This window comes from Eschrichtius robustus, chromosome 5 (genome assembly GCF_028021215.1).
Source record: "Eschrichtius robustus isolate mEscRob2 chromosome 5, mEscRob2.pri, whole genome shotgun sequence".
Classification (NCBI taxonomy): domain Eukaryota; kingdom Metazoa; phylum Chordata; class Mammalia; order Artiodactyla; family Eschrichtiidae; genus Eschrichtius; species Eschrichtius robustus.
In genome coordinates this window covers 74,147,772-74,170,776 of record NC_090828.1, presented here as the reverse complement: position 1 = coordinate 74,170,776, position 23,005 = coordinate 74,147,772, and the positions used below count along the sequence as shown (strand labels likewise).

Sequence of the window (23,005 nt, the reverse complement as noted above, 5' to 3'; positions counted from 1 at the left end):
GCCAATGCAGGGGACATGGGTTCGAGCCCTGGTCCAGGAAGATCCCACACGCTGTGGAGTAACTAAGCCCGTGTGCCACAACTACTGAGCCTGCGCACCACAACAACTACTGAAGCCCGCACACCTAGAGCCCATGCTCTGCAACAAGAGAAGCCACCGCAATGAGAAGCCCTTGCACTGCAATGAAGAGTAGCCCCTGCTACCCGCAACTAGAGAAAGCCCGTGTGCAGCAACGAAGACCCAATGTAGCCAAAAATAAATAAATAAATAAATTTATAAAAAAAAAATTTTTATAAAAATGTATCAAGCTGTACAATTTTATATATGTATATAATACTTCAACAAACTTTAAATGCGACTCCACTCCACTTTTGGTGGGTATATAGCCAAAATAATTGAAAGGAAGGACACAGAGATATCTATACACCCAAGTTCATGGCAGCATTACTCACAATAGCCAAAAGGGGGAAGCAACCCATGTGTCCATCAACAGATGAATGGATAAACAGAATGTTGTATATACATACAGTGGAATATTACCAACTATAAAAAGGAAGTAAATTCTGATATATGCTATAACAAAGATGAACCTTGAGGACATTATGCTAAGTGAAGTAAGACAGTCTCACAAAAGGACAAATACGAGTGATTCCACTCCTATGAGGTACTTAGAGTAGACAAACTAAAAGAAGGACTAGAATGATGGTTGCCAGGGATTGAAAATAGTGAGAAATGAAGAGCTATTGTTTGATAGAGTTTCAGTTTTGCAAGATGAAAAGAGTGCTGTGGATGGATGGTGGCGATGGCAGCATAACAATGTGAATGTACTTAATACCACTGAACTGTATACCTAAAAATGGTTAAGATGGTAAAATTTATGTGTATTTTACCACAATTTTTTAAAAGTTAAATGTGACTTTAATATATACCCTAATATATATTAGTGAATATATACTAATGAAGTTATTAACTTACCTCTGGTGAAAATTCCAGAAAATTCCAGAATAAGAGTAGAACCTCTACTCTTATTGAGCTACTCGAAACTCTACATTTTCAATCCCGTTGAACACCAAGAAGTGAAAAAAGCCAACAGTGGACTCTCCCAAAGCAGCAAGGTAAGATGCATAAGACCGCTTTTCTCTCACATAGGACCTTATACTGAACAAAATGCTTTAACCTCCTTCCCTCCACTTATACTCACAAATCCCTGTGAAGGAGGCAGCTCAGACAAGTCTGTTACCCTCACTTCAAGGCTGGGGAAACTGAACAAGAAAAAAATAAAATCACAGCCCCCCCCCCCCAAAAAAAAACCCAACATCTAAATTTTCTGATACCAAATTCAAACTGGAAGGCATCCCCCTAGAACCCTCAGGCTCATTAATAGACTTTAAAAAGCAAATTCGACTTACAAGTTAATTTTGTGCTTCTATTGTTCCCACAAGAAAATGCCTTATAATACGTAGATCTTTTTTACGTGTTGAAAAAATTCACTTTGACTTGAAAACATTTTATTTAATTTATACAAATAACTACTAAATACAAAAAGTAGATTAAAACAAAATAGTTATTTTTTTCTGGCAGAGTTTAAATGCACATAATGGATAATTCTGAAGAAAATGCATTTTCCCCACAGCGTTCAGGACTAAAATTCTACTGAAATCTTTGCTTCTAAATCAGTAATATATTCGGTGATGTCACATGGGTAATGGCTAAATACGTTCTGCATATGAACTGAAAAAAAGTTACAGTCTACACACATAAATGTGAAGCACTTAAAATGTGAATTTAACGGATAATAAAAGAAAATGTCCATTTCAGAGTATAGTGTTAAAAACATTTCGGTAATAAAATCATAAGACCACATAAAAATAAGCTTTAACATATGCATGAAGCAGTTTTGTAAAAACTGCTACTGCACAAGTAATAAATAATTTGCAAAGTTGTGTATAAACAATTCCTAATGTTCAGCGTCATTGTAAACATCAGCACATGTGTAAAATGCAGCAAAGTCTGACATTATATTTTGTTTTGCCAAATTGAATTCCTATTAATTATCCAAAGACAGACCAGTGGAGTACGGAGCCAACGTTTCGGCAAGTTGGGTCTTTCTTTAAAATTAAGAGTAACAGTGCAAGTAAGGAATGCAAAGAATTCCTAGTGCAATAAAGAAGAGAAGCACAGGCAATATTGCTGATTAAAAATTCACCACCTCCTTGAGTTTCCCGTGGGGAGTGTCTAGGAGACCTGTGAAGATATGCAAAGCCACTGTCTTAATGCCCAGATCTCTTAGGATTTCTCTGTGTTCCTCCAGTTCCCTACCTTTGCAACAGTGTCTGTCCAACATGAGTCTCTGCAGTGTGAACAGTTCGTGAAATGCCCAGTTCACAGTCATTGAGCGAGGTTAGGGTGGTTTTGGTGTCTCCCCAGCACACGGCCGGGTAAGATGTCTGTCTGCCTTGTCAAAGCAGTCATTTGGGGAGGGAGACAGATGGATTCTGTTCTGACAACCAGTCAGGCCAGCATTAGGTCCCAGCTGGACAACGACGACAACGTCAGACCTTCCTTCTTGACACCATGAAAATGTCAACAGTCAGTTTTCAGTTTGTCTAGGGAATTATCAATTTTGGTCAAAGTCTTTTTGATACGCAGGGCTGTGAGTCTGGCAGATGGATTTTGATACCAGCATTCTTTCATCAGCTTGGCCAGGGAGGTTAACGTCTGAGGAGAGAAAGAACCAACACCACAGTGAAAAAGTAGCTGGGCAGATGTTATATCAACTGTTTTGCTGGGCTCTGCAGGTCTTGTGAAGTTCAAGTGATGTTATTACCATTTTCCTTACACAAATAATCAAGGCCATAGCCACTGATGAAGAAACCACTCTTGAGTTTCTTAAACTCTGCCCTTTGGACTCCTAATGCTACCAACTGACTTTATCAAGTTAGTTACACAGACCAGTGTGGACCCCTTGATGGTTTTATGGTGCTAAAAGCTATAACACTAACCCAGAGTTAAAACTGAAATATGCAAATAGGGTCATTTCTCAATGCCTTAGATTTGCTACTTACTTACTAAACAGCAGCAATAAGGATTGTCAGCATTAAACAGCCTATGTTTGGAGGAGATGCAGAGATAGAAAAGAGGTTAAAAAGCATCACTCAGGTCTCTTGGTTTACATGTGACACTGCAGTCCTAGGGCCAGTGGCATAGTAATGCGTCTCCCAATTCCTGGAGCTAATCAAGGGTAGAAAATCTTGTGAATGTTGTCATTCATTAGCAAGATCTATCAGAAATGGCTCTTTCAAGAATGAGACCATTTTGTGAACCTGTTCAACTAGGTCTAAAGCTCTTCTACATAAAACAGGGAGAGAAAGAAACAGGGCAGATCACTCAAGAACTCTACCAGCTGAAAAATCAAAAGAATGCAAATAGCAAACAGCTAAGTATAGCTCTAAAACTAAGAAAGCATTGCTCTTACCGGGTAGCTCTAAAACTAAGAAAGCATTGCTCTTACCGGGTCTGAGAACCACCTGTTGGGTATGTTGGGCCTCTGTTGATCTACACAGACCACCTTCCTCATATCTTCAAAACTTGGATCATTGGGAACCACATCATAGAACGGTGGCTTGTAATCCTCCACAATACCTACACACATGGACAAGAATTGTGTTCGGTTAGCAAAAGAGTAGAGGCTCCCAGGGTGGTATTGATGGTTGTCGCAGGTTACAACGTGACAGAAAAAGTACTGATCACCTTCCTCAAACTTCAGGGTGATTCTGAATGCTACAGGTAGGTCTTAAAATAAGTGGAAAACAAAGCAATAAATAGAAGCCCTGCAGAGAACTGGAGGAACAATAATTGTTAGAAGAAAACATGACTACCTCTCATATAATTATAACAAAACGCTCCAAGAGGGCATACAAACAGCTCTGCAGTGCCCAACAGGGCACAGGAGACAGAACAAGAGTCTCTTCAGTGATTAAAAAGGACAAAATAGGGCTTCCCTGGTGGCGCAGTGGTTGAGAGTCTGCCTGCCGGTGCAGGGGACACGGGTTGGAGCCCTGGTCTGGGAAGATCCCACATGCCGCGGAGCAACTAGGCCCGTGAGCCACAGCTACTGAGCCTGCGCGTCTGGAGCCTGTGCTCCGCAACAAGAGAGGCCGCGATGGTGAGAGGCCCGTGCACCACGGTGAAGAGTGGCCCCCGCTTGCCGCAACTAGAGAGGGCCTGCACGCAGCAGCGAAGACCAAACACAGCCAAAAATAAATAAATAAATAAATAAAAATTTTTTTAAAAGGACAAAATACCTAAAGAAGGTACATGAATCTAGTGTTTTCGAACCATAAACTGAAATAAAAAGTTGGCCACAACTAGAGCTGGAGGCAAACAAACAATCCAAGACCATCATCAAAATACCCCTTATTTTATGATTAGGGGAAAAGGCATTGCTATAAAATAATCCCTCCAATTGGGAGGATGCAAGTAATGTAATATGAAATACTATTTCCTCACTCATTCATTCTGTATGTTCTGAGTACCCTCTGTCATTCACAGCTGTCTGTTTGATGGCTCTATTAATTCCTCTCAGATCAAAGGCACAAAATAAAATGCAGAGGACAGTTTTTTGGAAAGGCAGAAGAATGGCTGAAGAGAATGAACTTTTCCCTTACTCCCAAGCAAATGTGAAAGTGGCTAATTTCAGCTTCTGCCCCTGCATGGTTTCCAATGCCTTAGAAACCTTTTTTCCCAGCAAAATTACATCAGTTCCTTACTTTTCACAAAGAAAGTAGTTCCACAAACAGAAAAATTCAAAGCAATAATTTAGAATTAGAAAGTTGATTCTTTCCTTTATAGAAATGAGACCCAGAAAATCCCTTATTTTCTTCTCTCATCATCAAAGGCCTCAACAATGAGGACAGTGGATTCGTTTACTGCCCTCTTTCCTTCCTCCATGTAACTTTCTTCTGTTCCTAAATACCTACCAGAGTGATTGTTGGCGCAGGTGGGACGAGGCTGTTTTAATCATTTTTAAGTTTTTCTAGCGCCTATAAGCTACCTGAAAAGCTTCAATCGCCTTTTCATTTATCAAAGAAATTAACAGTGAGAAGTTGTTCTCACAAATTCCATATAAAGACAAACCATTTATGAAAAAGATTAGTCATGATAAGGAACACCTGTTAAATACTACAGTTTTGTTAAACTACGCAGATTCAAGAGTTTATTTTAAAAATGGAATGTAGTCTAGTCTAAATTTAAAAATTCTAGTTGATATTAAGACTAACTTACCCACATTGCTTGACTGTGTTTGTAATGTGAATTAGTCAATGGATTAAAACCTTTCCTGACAAATCATAAACAGTTCAGACTGGGCATAAACCACTGCTTTCGGAAGTCTTGAGATACCTCATCTCAGAGACCTTACCTACTTCTCTTGTAAGGACCCCAGGAAGCATTCAACAATATTTTAATTCTTTTCAGTACATATATTACTAGGAGACATCACATAAAATACAGCTGGACACAGACCTGCAAGATAATTTATACCTTTATAAGGGCCACATGAACTTATAAGAAACAGTAGGATTGTGCCCGTCACCACCTCTCAACTTTTCTGAAGGAGAATATATTTAATAGCCTGGTTTCAGTCTTTAAAAATCTAGCATAACAGCCAGCTATTTGAAGTAATTTGCCTGGCTAGCTTGGGAATGGTTATGAGACCATCAATTTTTCTATAAATGCAAAAGAAAAAAAGCATGGCTGGATTTTAAAAACATAGGATCTGGGGATACTCAACAATAAAATACACTATACAAAGATGAAGTTTTCCCTTGGGTTTATATTTTCCATATTTTAATCTTATTAAATACTGCCATGTTTTAACAAAAGGAATCAAGTTTAAAAAGACCATTTAATTGATCATGCCTGGAACTTAGTCATGCCTCTTTTGTCAACCACTGGTCAAACTGTTGACTGTTTCCATCTGATGTTGGTCATGCTTTCCCAGCATAAAATAAACCTGGTATTAAACTCCAGCAGTCAGGGGCTTCCCTGGTGGCGCAGTGGTTGAGAATCCGCCTGCCAATGCAGGGGACACGGGTTCGAGCCCTGGTCTGGGAAGATCCCACATGTCGTGGAGCAACTAGGCCCGTGAGCCACAACTACTGAGCCTGCGCGTCTGGAGCCCATGGTCCGCAACAAGAGAGGCTGCAATAGTGAGAGGCCCGCGCACTGCGATGAAGAGTGGCCCCCGCTTGCTGCAACTAGGGAAAAGCCCTCGCACAGAAACAAAGACCCAACATAGCCAAAAATAAATTAATTAATTAATTAATTAATAAACTCCAGCAGTCATATGGAACACCCTCTGGTCAAGGAAAGCAATTATTTCAATCAATATAAAGTATATTACATACCGACCATGTGTGGAAAACCATTCTAAATGTTGAGGATGATAAAAAGTATAAGACATACTCTCAGTTTTCAAGGAACTCAAAGTCTAGTGGAAGATGAGGACAAGTCCCTCTCTTTTCTCCTTAGATAATGGAAATCTTGTTTAAAAAAAAAAAAAAAAAACCTCAAAAATGTTTTTCTCCCCTTTGTATACTTTATATCTTGAAAGGCAGAGATAGATTGGAAATTCTCACTAAGTTTTACTTGCGAGTTCCTAAATTGGCTCTAAAACCATTTTGGTCCCTTAAACTGTGTGAGCCAGAGGTTGTCCTTGGCACTAGGGATATAAAAATAAAGATGTGATGTTGGTGATGAGAATAATGGGAAAGGAAGACATGAAAAAAAACTACAAAGTAGGACCAGGGAGAAGAGGTGAGGGGGGGCATGGTGCTCAGTGGGTCTCAGAGAACTAAACACCTATGTGGTTTAAGTACCCGATATAAAGCAGGTGCCATGGAAGCACAAGTAAGCTTTCTGGGAGCTAGGGCCTGGCTGAAAATAGAAAGATGAGTTTTCAAGAAAGAGGAGAGGATGGGACAAGAATACGCCAAGGAGAGGGGGCAATCCAGGTTGGGGGCGGGTGATATGGGACAAAGACAGGGGGTTACAAATGATCCTCCCGTGTTGGAGAGGAGGAGGGAAATTCCCTGTAGCTGAAATCAGTGCACATGGTGGTGGGGAGGGTGAGCGGTCAAGGTCAGACTGTGAAATTACCTGTGTTGTCAAGGTTGGAAGTTACTTCCTCACTCTGCCAGAGAAAAAGTGGACTCTCAGTCCTTTTACAACAGCACCCAACGAGCAACTGCCAAATCGTGAGCCAGCGAAGAGAACAGCGTGAATTCAGGAAAAGCAACTAAAAATACAGAGTACTTCGAGTGCCAAAGGAGTGGTACAAGCAACAGAGGATCCAGGAATGCAGTGCAAGAGGAGCTCTTAAACAGTGGTCAAGGAAGGCCGAACCGTGCCAGGCCTCGCTTTTCCATGGTAGGGGGTGCGACTCGAAGGGCAACAGAGAGAATCAGAGAAGCTATTCATAACCTCCTCCCCACAACTTTGGGCATGTGTATCTGATTTATACAATTTTTTTTCCCCTGGACATGTGTTTAACCGAAAGTTTTCTCTTCTCTGGGGCAAATATATATTTACCAACAATATCCCTATCATTAATTTGCTGCATGGTTCTGAGTAAACCCCTTAATTGCCAGGTCTTAGTTCCAACACCCTTAAAGTACACATCACAAAGCAAATGTGCAGATTAATAAGAACAACCTAGAAACAACCTTCAAACCCCATGAAACGCCAGAGGGGTCTTTCTAAAAATGCAAGTCTCTGGAAACAAGGCCTTCCTCATGACCCTCCCTACCCAAACCAAAAGCTTTTGGCTCTCAAAGCTTTGGGGATTTCCCAGTTGCCGATAAGGGACTGTGGACTTGGCTATCATTTGAATAATCTGAAGGTGAGGCAAAGACAGATCCAGGGGATGTCAGAATCATGCAGATCACAGCCTTCCTTTCCTTCAGAAAAAGAAGCTGAGGACCACCCAGGGAAAACGTACTTGTCCAAGTTCACAGCTAACTAATGACAAACATTAACCAGAATCCAATTCCCTGTTTGTATTCTAGAATTCTTCCCAACAAGCCCCAAATGGGATAATGCATTAATCTCGTCACAACGGCCTGCTCACTTCATGTTCCGCGGTCTCTCTTCACCGCACCGCAACTTGGGTGGACACCCAGGTAACAGGCAAGGGGAGCAGGACCCCAGCATCTGCATCCCTACAGAGAGCTGCCGTTAACAATGAACTCCTCCAGGAATTATGAAGCCCTTCAGAGATTAGAACATTACGACTAAAGCCATTTTACAGAGAAGGAGGGTGGTTCATGTTTGGCTTCTGCTAGGACTCTAAGTTAATACAGTTTTTCCTTCAGGGGTGGCCTGTGAGAAAATCAGATATGGTTCATGGACAAAACTTTTTTGTCTTATTAAACACCTGCATATGTATTATTAACGTTACCTTCCCTTTAATGCCATGGGGTAACTGGTTTTCCCACTTCCAGTTGTGACGTTAATTTCCTTTTAAAAAGAAATGCTTGAAAAAGTTAGCTGATTTAAATGATTAAGAAAATAATGGTACAAGGGGCATTTGGATATGAAAAGAAATCATAAAGGTAGTATGTGTATCAGAGAATCTCGGGAAACACTGTTTCCAGAGAGGCATTTTTTTCCTGGTAGGAACAGGATTCAAAAAGGTATATCAACTATTTGTGTCACTTTCCTTAACATTCCTCACAGAAGGATTTCAAACACAGTTTTTCAAGCCATGGCCCACATCAAAAATGACTAATATATAAACGGATGGAGCTGCTCACAGCAGAGGGGACGACAGCCCAGGGGCTTCTGGTCGCCCTTGGTGCTGCCTTGCCACTGGAGGTTTCAGAGAACCAGTACCTCAGGCGCTCCTGTAACCAACAAGGCGCACTAGCTGGGAAGCCCTGCCTCTCCCCGGGGCAGGTACTCCTTTCAGAAACAGGAACAGAGCTGGCAGGACAGCTCTGTTCCCTGCTAGGCAAAGTGTCTGTGTGGCAGTGATGACCTCATCCTGCTATCCCCACTGCAATTCATGGGCATATGGAACCATGCACGTTATTCAAATCAAGACTAAATGCATTATCTGAAATCTGTTACAAGTAATTTCTGTTCCTGGGATTCTCAGCAATGTGGCATAGCCAAAATAAATGGTCCACAGATTGCTTCACAGTCAGGCCCTACTAAAAGTATTTATTAATGTTACAGTTGTCAGAAGAAAGGTCAAAGGGCCTAGGTCAAAGGGCCTAGGAGAGATGCACAGCCATGCTCTGAGTCAAGCTTTGACAAGACGCCTTACATCTCACACAACCTCAGACCTAGAGGGAGAAGCTCCAGAAGACTTCCAAGCGTTTGCTAGCTGTAGACGTCTCATGAGAAGAAGAATGTATCATTCACTGGATGCTGGGGCTGTTTATAAGGTTGACACCACAGATACTTGTCTTGGTGGAGACACCTGCTGTTAAAGATGTGTCAAGGAAAAGAGACCAGTAAGCAGTGAACAACACCCAGTAAAGTTGTGCTGGCCTCTGGTTATTTTGTCGTGAGGTCAGTTGACTGCCCTCCTTTGGTCTAGATCTTTAAATCAGGGACACAAAATTCCAGGAATCAGTGAGAGAAAAATCCCACCTCCATATTCCTGCCCCCAACCACTCACCTAAAGGCTCAAACGAAATAAAACAAACCTGAAAGAAATTGCTTGAATGGATATTAAAAATTTTCCCTAATATGAGTCTTCCCTTTGTTCAAACCTTAATATACACTAAGGTAGCGAACTAAAATCGTGAAACACATTGGATATTAAGTTGCTGAAGAAAATCAGAGTTGTCATGGTTTCCATATACAAGCCCATTGTGCTCAGGAACTTGAGGCACACGCCATTCCTTAACAAGCCCAAGGGCTCATTAGAAGAGGTTTTCCGAAGTATGTATGCCAAACATAAGCTTATTCTAACAAGTATTTCCTAGTCCCCACCCCATTAAGAGATGCAGCTCGGCCAGCAGGGTTTTTTCAGTGAGGTACAAATGCTTTTTGACACATTTCAACACTGGGTTCCATCACAAAATGGAATAACCAAAGCCAGTCACAGTGAAACAAAAGTAGGTCCACATAGCCCTCCTGTGGGCAGCGAAGAGGAAACACGTGAAAGGTATAACAGAGGCTCATGCTGCCTGGATGATGCCACAGCCAAAGATGTGCTACAGGAGGGACAGTGAAGATCATTTTAGTTAGCTTTTAAATCCGTAAGCAGATGACCACAGTATTAGAGCAAAACAACTCTGGCGTTTCTGCACACAGGGATCCAAACAAGGTGTGACACCAAAGGCTGAGGTTCCAGAGAGAGGACTTCTAATCTCAAGAGGGAACTGCTGCAGGATGCTTGGATGGGGCTACTAGAAGTTTTTGATCAGACCAAAGCTAAACGGCACACGTGAAGAGCTGTGATGCACCCATTTATCTGTGGAATCCACGTGTCAATTTCTGTCCTCACACCACACTGAACCCAGGTAACCAGAAACCAGTGTGTCTGCAGAACTATACAAGGAAGAAAGGAAGAACACTGCCAGAGAAGTAGCAAAAATCTAGAAAGAAAGGCCAAGGCCTAGCTACAAGACTCAAAGGAGAAAGGGACCCCTCTTCAGCTTGGAAGAGAGAGCAAGCTTCACCTGAAGCATAAGAACACAAATCAGGAAATCCTGCTCAGATGGGCTGTGTCAGCATCCCAGGGATAGTCTTCATTTCCTGGCCTGGGTGAGACCGATATATTCCATTTTAACCTGAGATCCCAAGAGTACGGTCGCTGACCTAGCAGCACAGCATCAGCTGGGGCCCTGCTAGGAAGGGAGATCCTGGGTCCAACCCTAGACCTACTAAATCAGAAACACTTGGGGACGGTTCAGTACTCTGTGTTTCTAGGTGATTCTGCTGCACGCTCTCTAGCTTAAGAACTAGTGATTCAAGCAAACCCCTGCCTTAGATTCATATAGAAAATTCACCCGGAAATGGTGAGAAAATGGCTTTCCTTCCGACTAATTCCAAATTCAGTGTCAAACTAAACACAAACAGTAAATTCCAAAAGACACTACTGAGAAATTTTCAGATGCGAAAATGGACTTAACTCTCATTTCCTGTACAGACACAGCAGGAAGCGTATCATTATTAGCAAAGAAATGTAAAATTCCCATGAAAATATAAAATGCGACATATTTTTATACTCGTGGTTCACTTGAGGACTGTATTACTCCAAGAGAACTAGCTGGTCATCAGTTTTTATAATGGACTCAGAAACTCAAAGATGCATAATTATAATGACCTCCCTAAGATATTCATATATTTAAATGAGGTACATTTAATATGCAATAATTTCAAAAATACATATCCTTTAATGTCAGTTCTTAAAGCTAGTAAGAAAGTGAAATACGTACATCACACCCTGGGGTGAGCGGGATATTGTAAATTAGAACAACTCTTATGGAAAGCAATTTGGCAGTATGTGTGAAGCCATAAAAACATCCAAATTCTTTGACCTAATAGGTCTACTTTTTTTCAGATTAATTCCCCAAATGAAAAAGTTGTATGAACAAAGATGTCTACATGGAGGAAAGAGGATGTCTGACAACATGGAAATGGTCAAATTAATGAAATATCATGGGACCATCTAAAATAAAAACAGACTAACAGCATTTAAAAAACACAAATGAAAAAGATGATACAGAATTATATTTACACTATGATTACAACTAAGTAAAAAAATATATACATGGTTGCATAGAGAAGAAGTGGAAAGAAACATGAATATTGGAAGGTAAAGGCAAATTTCCCTTATTTTTCTTTCTACTCATTTTTCTGTTTGGGGGTAGTAATAACAAAAATATTCACAGGTATGCAAGCAGCACTGAACACTTTCAAGTTTGAGTTTGGATAAACTGATTTCTGTGTGTGTGTTTGTGTGCATGTGAATATTCATGGGAGAAGGAGGACTAGAGAAAGAGACGGGGAAATATCAAATTAGTCATTGCCAAGGGACAGTAGCTGATTTAAAATGAGACATGACATACCCTTACCTCCCCCTAAAAATCAAACCACACCACAGAAGCCCAACCCACAAAATTTGAGGAACTAGAGAACAATCTAAACCATGATGTAAGGGGGAGATCAGTAAATCAGAAAGCAACCAAAATAGTCTCTCTTCCTCTACCCTGCACGATATTTTGTCCAAAAATAATGTTAAACACAGGATAGATCAAGAAAACTATGGCTCTATTCTCCAACTGACTCCTATTAATCACAGCCGATCTTTGAAAGCCATTTGGGTTTAAGCCTGCGACACAGGGAACAAATTTGCAACATGAGTTCTTACAAAGCCCAAATCCCAAGTTTCTGCCAAGTTTGCCTTTCATCACGCAGGCTTGCCTGGCATGGCTCCAGCACCCATAGCTGGACTGGACTATCCTGGCCTTGGAATATTAACTTCCTCTTCGTCTGGGGCAAGTTCCCCACCACACAGTTTATAATGACACCAATCCTTCTCTAAAGTGTTTAAAATAAACTAATTAGAATTTGATTTTCAACTCTAAGGCACTCAAGAATTATTAGGGAGGGGGATGGGGAAATGAAGTCGCTGTGCAAATTCAGGCAAAGTTCAGAACTTTATAAATCAGCAAAACAATCGCTCTGTTGCAAACAATTCTCAAGGCACTTGAATGGCACAAAATGCAAGTCAGTAGCTCTCAACAATTGAGAAACAGTTACCAAGAAAGTGTTCATGACTCCATCCAAAAAAAAAAACAAACAAACAAAACCAAACTTTAAAAGAACTGTCTGGTTACAATGCATGTATGTTTATGTTTAATTTAAAACATTGTGATACCCTTAAGAGTGTTAGAAGCAAACACACTCTGCTGTTAGGGAGGAAAAAAAGCTACCACAAAGGCTTGACAACTTAAATTATTGCACACTAAAACTATGTTACGTTACCCCAATTTCACTTCGCTCACAGAACCAGAACTTCCTACTCTCTGGCTATTATTCTTGAAAATTGTAGTTGCCCGCAAAATTTCAATCCTTACAAGAAAATATGAGTGGAAGGTGGGATGGAGCACATATGTCAGTGACTTCATGCATTATTTCTTTAATACTTCAAATCTAGGATTCCAGTGGGTCCCAGGAGGGTAAAATATCTCCTGAAAATGAATACTAATTTAAATATATAGCATTTTCTTCTGCTTTCCTGGAACAATTTCAGACACATTCTTTGTGAAATAGGACTTCCAGTTGTGAAGGTATGAAGAGGTCGATTCGAGAGATTCTGCTATAATAACCACTTTGTGGGTAGATGGGGCATGTGCTATTTGAATGAGGATATGTAGTGCTTTCAGAATACAGTGAACTTAAAGTTCAACAATGTATTTGTGGCTGATCTGAAAGATGGAGGTGAAAGTTCACTGTAGGGAACATGGCTAAAAAATTATCGATAAGACATATGCTTCCCTAGTTGCTAAGGCAACACCATTTCATAAAGCTTATTTATAAGAGGACCAGCACGAGCCTCCTATTCAGGGCTTCCTGAATGTAAACGTCACTTACTTTGCAGGTACAGCCTGTTTCTTACAAACGAGTGAATTCTGAGTGTGCAACCTGAATCTTTTCTCAATAATCCAAACTTAAGAAGTAAAAATATCTATAATAGCAGAATTCACCCTTAGATTTCCTTGAGCCTTCTCATGATAAAACTCACTTGGGAAAAGAGCAAAGAAGGAGGAAGGGTGGGAAAAAAAGGCAGAATAAGGAAGGAGGAAGGAAAAATAAAATATGGACTGATGAAAAAAAAAAAAAACCAAGGAATAAGTAGTCGCTTGCAGAAATACTTTTTCCACCACGGTTTCCCCTCCTGCAGTTAAAACAGACTGCCATTACGCGCCTTCCACCTACCAGCCATAAAGCAAATATAAATGCCAACAGCTTCACAAGCATGATTCATGGAACAATGTGTACTTCAATATTCCCTTTGCCCTTTCAAAGGCAGCAGAATCAAGAGGACTCGGACAAGGACAATATTATCTGAGATCAGATACCTACCATTGCTCACCATCCGCCTGGCCACTTCCCACAAGACAAGTCCAAAGGCCCAAATATCGACTCTCTTATAAGAATCGAAACAATCCACCTGGATGGTTTCATCTAGAACTTCGGGGGCCATGTAGCGTTTGGTGCCCACACGGGGGTTGTTCCCCACGTCGAGCTGATTGGTGCTCTGGGAATGCATGACTGCCAGGCCTGAAAGGAAGAAGACAACATTGTCAATCCGCTCCCTTCCTTTCTCACAGATGGCTGCTGAAGGATTTTAAACCAAACCCAACGAACAGCGCCCTCTTGTGGCGTCCATGGTGACTGCCGCATTACACCCAGCGTCATCTCTGGAGTGCCCTTGCGATGACCTCTGTTGAGAGCAGGAAATAGGGCTGATGCCAGAAACATTCTGAGGCTCTTAGGTTAATATATGAACCTCAGAGACAAAAAGTTTGGGGTAAATAATAAACTAATACACCAAACCAATATGAGGCCAGGGTTCGAAATCCACAGGAAAACAGACTCACTTGTTAAATGGGAGCCTCAAAGTGGCTTGACAAAGAGCAAATTAAGCTCTCAGGCTCCAGCACAGCTCCCACTAGTCTGCAAACACAAACCTCAAAGCATGTGAGGCAGGGACTTTGAGGTAATGTATCATTACATAAAGGGCCGACTGCTCCGGGCCCTGCTCCGTCCCTAAAAAAGGGCCGCTCATCTGAACAGTAACGTGGACCAAACCCACAGGGCTTTCTTTCTCTGCAGCCACATGTACAGAGAACATTAAGCTGGCCCTCAATTCAAAGCACAAGTATCACGTTAAATGGTTTTGAAGCACTACTTAAACCATGACTCATTTCCGAATTCCTCAGCCAATTAGAGAGACCCAGCATTCCTCACAGACCAAGGGGAATAGACAGATACATGCATGGTTTATTTGAGAATGGAATTACTTTTTGATGCATATGCAGACCAACTGAAAGTGATTCCTGTAACACTCAAAATAATGAAAATTGCCAAACTGGAGCAAGCAGACCATGTAAACCTTTGTAACCCAATGGGGATCCCTCAAGTCATCTATGGAGAATGCTTCTCCTCCCACTCCATGGCTTTGCATGGGTGAGATGATGACTCCATATAAAGCAAGGGAGATAGCACGCATGTTATCTCAGCCTTAATAATTACCAAAGATATTGGCAACGCACTTGACTAGATCAGACTGGTTCCTCTTTTCCTTATTTTTATAATCAACCCTAAGATTCTATGGCCATTATGACCATTTCACAAATCATACATGCCCCTCCACCATTTCCAGAACCAAAGAGTGAAGATAACAGAATACAAAAAAGGTGCAGTTTAAATTAAATAGAGAATAGAAATACTAGCTGTGGTGGTTTAAAAATACATCCACAAGTGTTTTGAAACTTCTCCCTTCATGAGGGGAAACTCAATTCCTCGTGCCTTGAGCGTGGGCTGGACTACCAAACAGAGTATGGCAGAAGAGTCTATGTGTATCTTCAAGATTAGGGCATAGCAGGCATATGGCTTCCTGTTTGCTATCTCTGGGCTCATTCATAGTGTTATGAGGACGCTCAAGCAGCCCGTTGGACAGGACCACATGACAAGGAACTGAGGCTTCCCATCAACAGCCATGTGAGTGAGCCATCCTAGAAGTTCCTCCAGGCCCGACCAAGCCTTCAGATGCCTGCAGCCCTGACTGACGGTATGACTGTTACCCCTGTAAGATCCTGAGCCAGAACCATGGACCTGAGTTGTTCCAAGACTGCTGACCGACTGTGTGAGATAATAAATTTGTTTTATTTTAAGCTGCTAAGTTTTAGAGGTAATTTGTTTCCCAGTAATCCATAATTATTACACTAACTAAAGAGACAAACCAACCAAATGCAATGTGCCTCAATTCTTGTTTGAAAAAACTGGAAAAATTTGAAAATGGCTATTAAATGATATTAAAGCATAATCAATAACTTTTAGGTGTGATAAACTGTGATTATGCAAGAGAAGTATTTTTAGGGGATGCACTTTGAAGTATTTAGTAGTAAAGAGTTGTGACTTTGCAACTTATTTTCAAATGAATTTGCAAATATATACACTCAGCCACATACAGATAAAGCAAATTTGGCAACATTTTAATAACTGTTGAATCTAGGTGTTGTGGATATGAATGACCATCATACTACTTTTTCAATCTTTCTTTATGCTTGAATTTTTCTATGATCAAAAGTTAGGAAAATACAATACTGGTATTTTTGCTAAAATACTGGTAGTTTTGCAGTATTAATAATAGAACATAATTTCTAACAAGTGATCCTTAATTTCTAGGTATAAAGTAAAAAATTAATATAAATTGCGGTCTTACAGGAGCTGTCTTCTGTACTACCAATCTACTTCCCTGAATAATGACCCCTTAACACAGATTTCTGTGTGAAACCGTGAATCCAGCTGGAAAGCTATAGGTCAAAATAAATGTAATTAAATAATTAATTAGTTGGATTTGCTAATTCCCCCCAAGTCCCATAAACCAAAACCAACAGCTGCCTCAATTTGTCCATCTTCCCTTGGCCTCAGGACTATAACAGCAGCTACCATTTGGATGACTATTTGCCAAGCATTTATAAAATTTCTGAATCTTACAAGAATTGTGTGAGGTGGGCATAATTGACTTTTAGTGACATGAATAATACATAAACACACTATTATAAAAGTTACAAACAATAGAGACGTTCAAGGCACAGTGTCAAACACTGAAGTCCCCCTTGCTAAGCCCCCCACCCTTGCCCTGAGTGTAAGCAGGTCAGCACTTAGGGCAGGTAAATAGATAGATGAAAAAACCTGTACAAAAATACTGGATCAGGGACTTCCCTGGTGGCGCAGTGGTTAAGAATCTGCCTGGCAATGCAGGGGACATGGGTTCAAGCCCTGGTCTGGGAAGATCCCACATGCCGCGGAGCAACTAAGCCCGTGCGCCACAACTACTGAGCCTGCGCTCTAGAGCCCGCAAGCCACAACTACTGAGCTCGCATGCCACAACTACTGAAGCCCGCGCGCCTAGAGCCCGTGCTCTGCAACAAGAGAAGCCACCACAATGAGAAGCCCGCACACCGCAACAAAGAGTAGCCCCCGCTCGCCACAACTAGAGAAAGCCCACGTGCAGCAACGAAGACCCAATGCAGCCAAACATAAATAAGTTTATTTAAAAAAAAAAAATACTGGGTCAATAATTGCAAAACTCAAATCACCTTAGCTCCATAAGCCATGGCACAGCCATAAAAGTCTTCTACACCACAACAAAAACGTTAGGGTCATGCCTCCTTATACTTGGAAAACACTGTAAAATAATTTCTCAACATGAACACAAGGACTTTAAAGGGATAGAGAACGAAATTTTATTTGAAAGAAATTTATTTGAAAGAAATAAATTTTCCTATGTCAAATCCCTTGTGTTTAAAAACAATTTTATCATTTATGTAATTAGAGCTAACACTGCCTAAACCTTTATCAGTGTAACAATAACTATAATGATATGAAAATAAGAGCAACCATTTTTTATTCAAGGAGAGTGAGTATCCTCAGTAGTCCACCGAAATGAATAACCAAAATTACGATTCAGTTCTCATTAGCATAATTATTCAGCCAATATTCTAGGGGTCTAGGATGAATAGGCTTTATAGAGAATGCCACTATAAATGAAAATAGTCTTATTTATAATTCAATTAAAGCTACATTAAGCATCACCCTAACACCATAAGAATGAGATATGCCAGCAGGGCAAATGGTAAATTAGTTTGGGGATTTTTTTTTTTTCCCCTCTTTCTTTGATTGATAATTTTGCCTTGGTTACGGAAGAACAACTTTATAAACCATTTTTAAGACAAATTCATTCCATAGGTTATTTCATTGTGTACCTACTTTGTGTAAGGCTTGTGAAATCAGAATGCAACAGTACTGGTTGCCTCTCAGGGTGGGCTGGGGCAGGAACGGACTGAACCAGCACGAGGTGACTTTCTAGAGTAATGGGAAGGTCTGTATCTTGACAGCGATTTGGATTCTACAGCATTTGTCAAAAATCTGAGGGTGTATACTTAAGATGTGTGCATTTCATGTGAAATGTAAATTTTACCTGAAAAAAAAAAAAGTAAACAGAGAACTCCAGTGAATGATATATTGGTGTGATGCTGAAGCCATTGGAGGGAAGGGCTCTTTTGTCTGCAATTTACTTTGAAATGTATCAAAGATGAAGATGTATTGATAAATGGAGGCTGGATATGTGATAACAGTAAAATGTTCATGGGAGAATCTAGGTGGTAAATACACAGGTGTTCACCGTGAAGCCCTTTCAATCTGCATGCTTGAAATTTTTCATAACAAAGTGTTTGGAGGGAAAAAGATGCAACCTGGCTAAACAAGGGAAGACAACAAAAGTTAAAACAGTAATTAAAAAATATTTTAAAAAATTTACCCAAATCTGCTATGCAACACTGTCCATTCTTCTTAACCAGGATGTTTTTGCTTTTTAAATCTCGGTGAGCAATGGCTGGTTTCCCTTGGGTCCCAAAGATCTCTATGTGTAAATGTGCGAGACCACTAGCTATGGACAGCACTATTCGCAGGCAGCTCACTGTATCCAGAGTAGTAAGCTGAAGGTAGTCATACAGCGATCCCATTTCATGATAATGTGTAATTAACCACAACTGTGTACTGGAGTGTCTTGATGTCATGTCTGAAGCAATGAAACCTGGAGAGAGCAAGAACAAAATTAATAGACATGTGAGAATTTCACATTACAGCTTAATTTACTATACAGAAATAGTGACCCGTACAGTAGAGATCACCTATAACAAAAAATAATTAAACTTACCAACTGCCATGAAAGGAGGTTTACAGAGGCATCAACAGAGAAAAATAATGTATTTATACCTTAAGAAGACACTGCTAATGAATAGGAAATTTTCATATTCATTTCCACTGTAAATAATCCTTTGAAATTTTTTTTACATTGCATTAAGATTCAGATAGAAATAAAATCTTTGTGTTTACCCATAATGAGAGTGTTAAACCCTTTATCATGTTGACATTCCAAGCACAGATCATTCATCAACCACCCAGAAAGAACACAAAGCCTAGAACCTAGGCACCTGTGTTCTAGTCTTGATCTGCCTGTGATCTGCTTTATAACATTGGGCAACTCATTTGGGCTCTTTGGATTGTCTCTGCTATAAAATCAAGGGGTGAGTTTATATTAAACGTGACTGATTCATCGATTTAAAAAAGGAACCTATCAAATATAACAGGCACCTAGGATGCTCTTTGTCAGTCACACAGGAAAACCAAGATGATGGTGTTTGTTGGCTAGAAAAGAAGACAGAGTTAAAATGGAAAAGTTACGATATAATGTGAAAAGTCCTGTAATATATATGTGCAAAGGATAACAGGAGCCCAGAGCAGGGAATCATAGTAATTCAGACTAGGTGTTACAGTAGGCTTCCATCAAGAAGTGACAACTGAAGTCGTCTTGAAAAGAAGTGAGATACTGATCCTGTGATAAACTGTAAACATGAAAAAGAATATATATGTATAACCAAGTCACTTTGCTGTACAGCAGAAATTAACACAACGTTGTAAATCAACTATACTTCAATAAAATTTTTTTAAAAAGTGAGATATTGAAAGATGTAGATAAAGAGGAAGAAAGAAATTTCTCTAGACATTCTGAGGGGACTTTTCAGCACACTGAAAGAACTTGCAGTCGGAGGCACTTCCTAACCTATGAAATAAATGGTGATGTGTGTGCCTGTCTTTCCTGCTACAGAGGTGCTTTCCTAGCATTACAGATCTATACCTTATAGACACCCATATGGACAGTGAAATTTGGGACTTAGAAATACAAAGGGATTTTTTTTTTTTTAAAGACAGATATGTCTTGAAGAATTAAATGACTTGTGAAAGTGGAAAGGAAAAGAATACATAAGCATGCCATACTTTATATAAAGTACTTTATATAAAATTTGTATCACTTGCACACATATTTTCTCATGGAATTTTTCTCAGTAGACCAGAAAGATAAATATTATACTCATTTTACACATGATGAAGTTGCTGCTGGGAGGTGCCAAGGATCACACAGCTATTGATCACACAGCTATTAAGTTGCTACCAACTCCAAATTTGATGCCAGCTGCTGATACACCATACCTTGCATAGGAAAGTTCTGGGAACAAAGAAACGTTTCCCTATTTGATCATCATCATCGACAACAGAAGCAGCTAATAATCAGTGAGAATCAGCAATGTGCCAGGCACAGTTCTAAACATCCTACATGCAATCCTCCAACAACCACATGAAGGGGGTAGATTACATCACTGACATTAAGGTCAGTAACCGTCCCCAGCAATCTGGCTCCAGAACCCATACTCTTCTTACCCACCATATCATCCTGCCCTCAAAAAAGCTGGCTTCTACTCGAGAAAGACAATCTGACATTTGTACCTGTGGGACATCTGTAAAGTGAACCGAGTAACACTTCCGCACCTTGATCCCCATCTCTTTCTCCCTCTTCCCCTAAGCTGGTCCCCACAGCCAGACTTAGTCTCTCACTCTTCCCTGTTATCCCACCTGCCTTTGTCTCCCTATAGCTGATTCTCGTGGAACCCTTAGCTGGCCATAATATCAAACAAAATGTGCACTTAGACATTTATTTATTCTTGCTAAAGAAAATGTTTCTGCTACAACAAGATCCTACTGTAGAGCACGGGGAATTACATTCAGTATACTGAGATAAACCATAATGGAAAAGAATATAAAAAAGAAGGTCTATATGAGTATAACTGAGTCACTTTGCTGTACAGCAGAGATGGGCACAACACTGTCAATCAACTGTACATCAGTTAAAAAAAGGTTCCGCTTTATCACCTTAAACCACATGATATTCATCTTCTTTTAAATTTTTTTAACATCTTTATTGGAGTATAATTGCTTCACAATGTTGTGTTAGTTTCTGCTGTATAACAAAGTGAATCAGCTATACATATACATATATCCCCATATCTCCTCCCTCTTGCGTCTCCCTCCCACCCTCCCTATCCCACCCCTCTAGGTGGTCACAAAGCACCGAGCTGATCTCCCTGTGCTATGCAGCTGCTTCCCACTAGCTATCTATTTTACATTTGGTAGTGTATGTATGTCAATGCCACGCTCTCACTTCGTCCCAGCTTACCCTTCTCCCTCCCTGTGTCCTCAAGTCCACTGTCTACATCTGCATCTTTATTCCTGTCCATCAGAACCATTTTTTTTTTTTAGATTCCATATATATGTGTTAGCATACGGTTATTTGTTTTTCTCTTTCTGACTTACTTCACTCTGTATGACAGATTCTAGGTCCATCCACCTCACTACAAATGACTCAATTTTGTTTCTTTTTATGGCTGAGTAATATTCCATTGTATATATGTGCCACATCTTTATCCATTCATCTGTCTATGGACACTTAGGTTGCTTCCATGTCCTGGCTATTGTAAATAGTGCTGCAATGAACATTGTGGTACATGACTCTTTTGGAATTATGGTTTTCTCAGGGTATATGCCCAGTAGTGGGATTGCTGGGTCATATGGTAGCTCTATTTTTAGTTTTTTAAGGAACCTCCATACTGTTCTCCATAGCGACTGTATCAAGTTACATTCCCACCAACAGTGCAAGAGGGTCCCCTTTTCTCCACACCCTCTCCAGCATTTGTTTGCAGATTTTTTGATGGCCATTCTAACTGGTGTGAGGTGATACCTCATTGTAGTTTTGATTTGCATTTCTCTAATGATTAGTGATGTTGAGCATCCTTTCACGTGTTTTTTGGCAATCTGTATATCTTTTTGGGAGAAATGTCTATTTAGGTCTTCTGCCCATTTTTGGATTGGGTTGTTCGTTTTTTTGATATTGAGCTGCATGAGCTGCTTGTATATTTTGGAGATTAATCCTTTGTCAGTTGCTTCGTTTGCAAATATTTTCTCCCATTCTGAGGGTTGTCTTTTCGTCTTGTTTATGGTTTCCTTTGCTGTGCAAAAGCTTGTTTCATTAGGTCCCATTTGTTTATTTTTGTTTTTATTTCCATTCCTCTAGGAGGTGAGTCAAAAAGGATCTTGCTGTGGTTTATGTCATAGAGTGTTCTGCCTATGTTTTCCTCTAAGAATTTTATAGTGTCTGGCCTAACATTTAGGTCTTTAATCCATTCTGAGTTTAGTTTTTGTATATGGTGTTAGGGAGTGTTCTAATTTCATTCTTTGACATGTAGTTTTCCCAGCACCACTTACTGAAGAGACTCTCTTTTCTCCATTGTATATTCTTGCCTCCTTTATCAAAAATAAGTTGACCATATGTGTGTGGGTTTATCTCTGGGCTTTCTATCCTGTTCCATTAATCTGTATTTCTGTTTTTGTGCCAGCACCACACTGTCTTGATTACTGTACCTTTGTAGTAGAGTCTGAAGTCAGGGAGCCTGATTCCTCCAGCTCCACTTTTCTTTCTCAAGATGGCTTTGGCTATTCGGGGTCTTTTGTGTCTCCATACAAATTGTGAAATTTTTTGTTCTAGTTCTGTGGAAAATGCCAGTGGTAGTTTGATAGGGATTGTGCTGAATCTGTAGATTGCTTTGGGTAGTATAGTCATTTTCACAATGTTGATTCTTCCAATCCAAGAACATGGTATATCTCGCCATCTGTTTGTACCATCTTTAATTTCTTTCATCAGTGTCTTATAGTTTTCTGCATACGGGTCTTTTGTGTCCTTAAGTAGGTTTATTCCTAGGTATTTTACTCTTTTTGTTGCAGTGGTAAATGGGAGTGTTTCCTTAATTTCTCTTTCAGATTTTTCATCATTAGTGTATAGGAATGCAAGAGATTTCTGTGC

General features: G+C 40.2%; 1 protein-coding gene across 2 annotated transcripts in view; it reads right to left on the bottom strand.

The window, feature by feature from the left end:
• Positions 1-1,491: 1,491 nt before the first annotated feature.
• ACVR1 (activin A receptor type 1) overlaps positions 1,492-23,005 on the bottom strand; it is a 125,737-nt gene continuing 104,223 nt past the window's right edge. For both annotated transcript variants that reach the window (XM_068545084.1, XM_068545085.1), the window contains 4 exons: positions 18,572-18,847; positions 14,107-14,304; positions 3,512-3,642; positions 1,492-2,718 (listed from right to left, as the gene is read on the bottom strand). In XM_068545084.1, the coding sequence (XP_068401185.1) occupies positions 2,584-2,718; positions 3,512-3,642; positions 14,107-14,304; positions 18,572-18,847 (740 nt within the window). In that variant the 3' untranslated portion in view covers positions 1,492-2,583. The remainder of the gene's footprint in view (positions 2,719-3,511; positions 3,643-14,106; positions 14,305-18,571; positions 18,848-23,005) is intronic.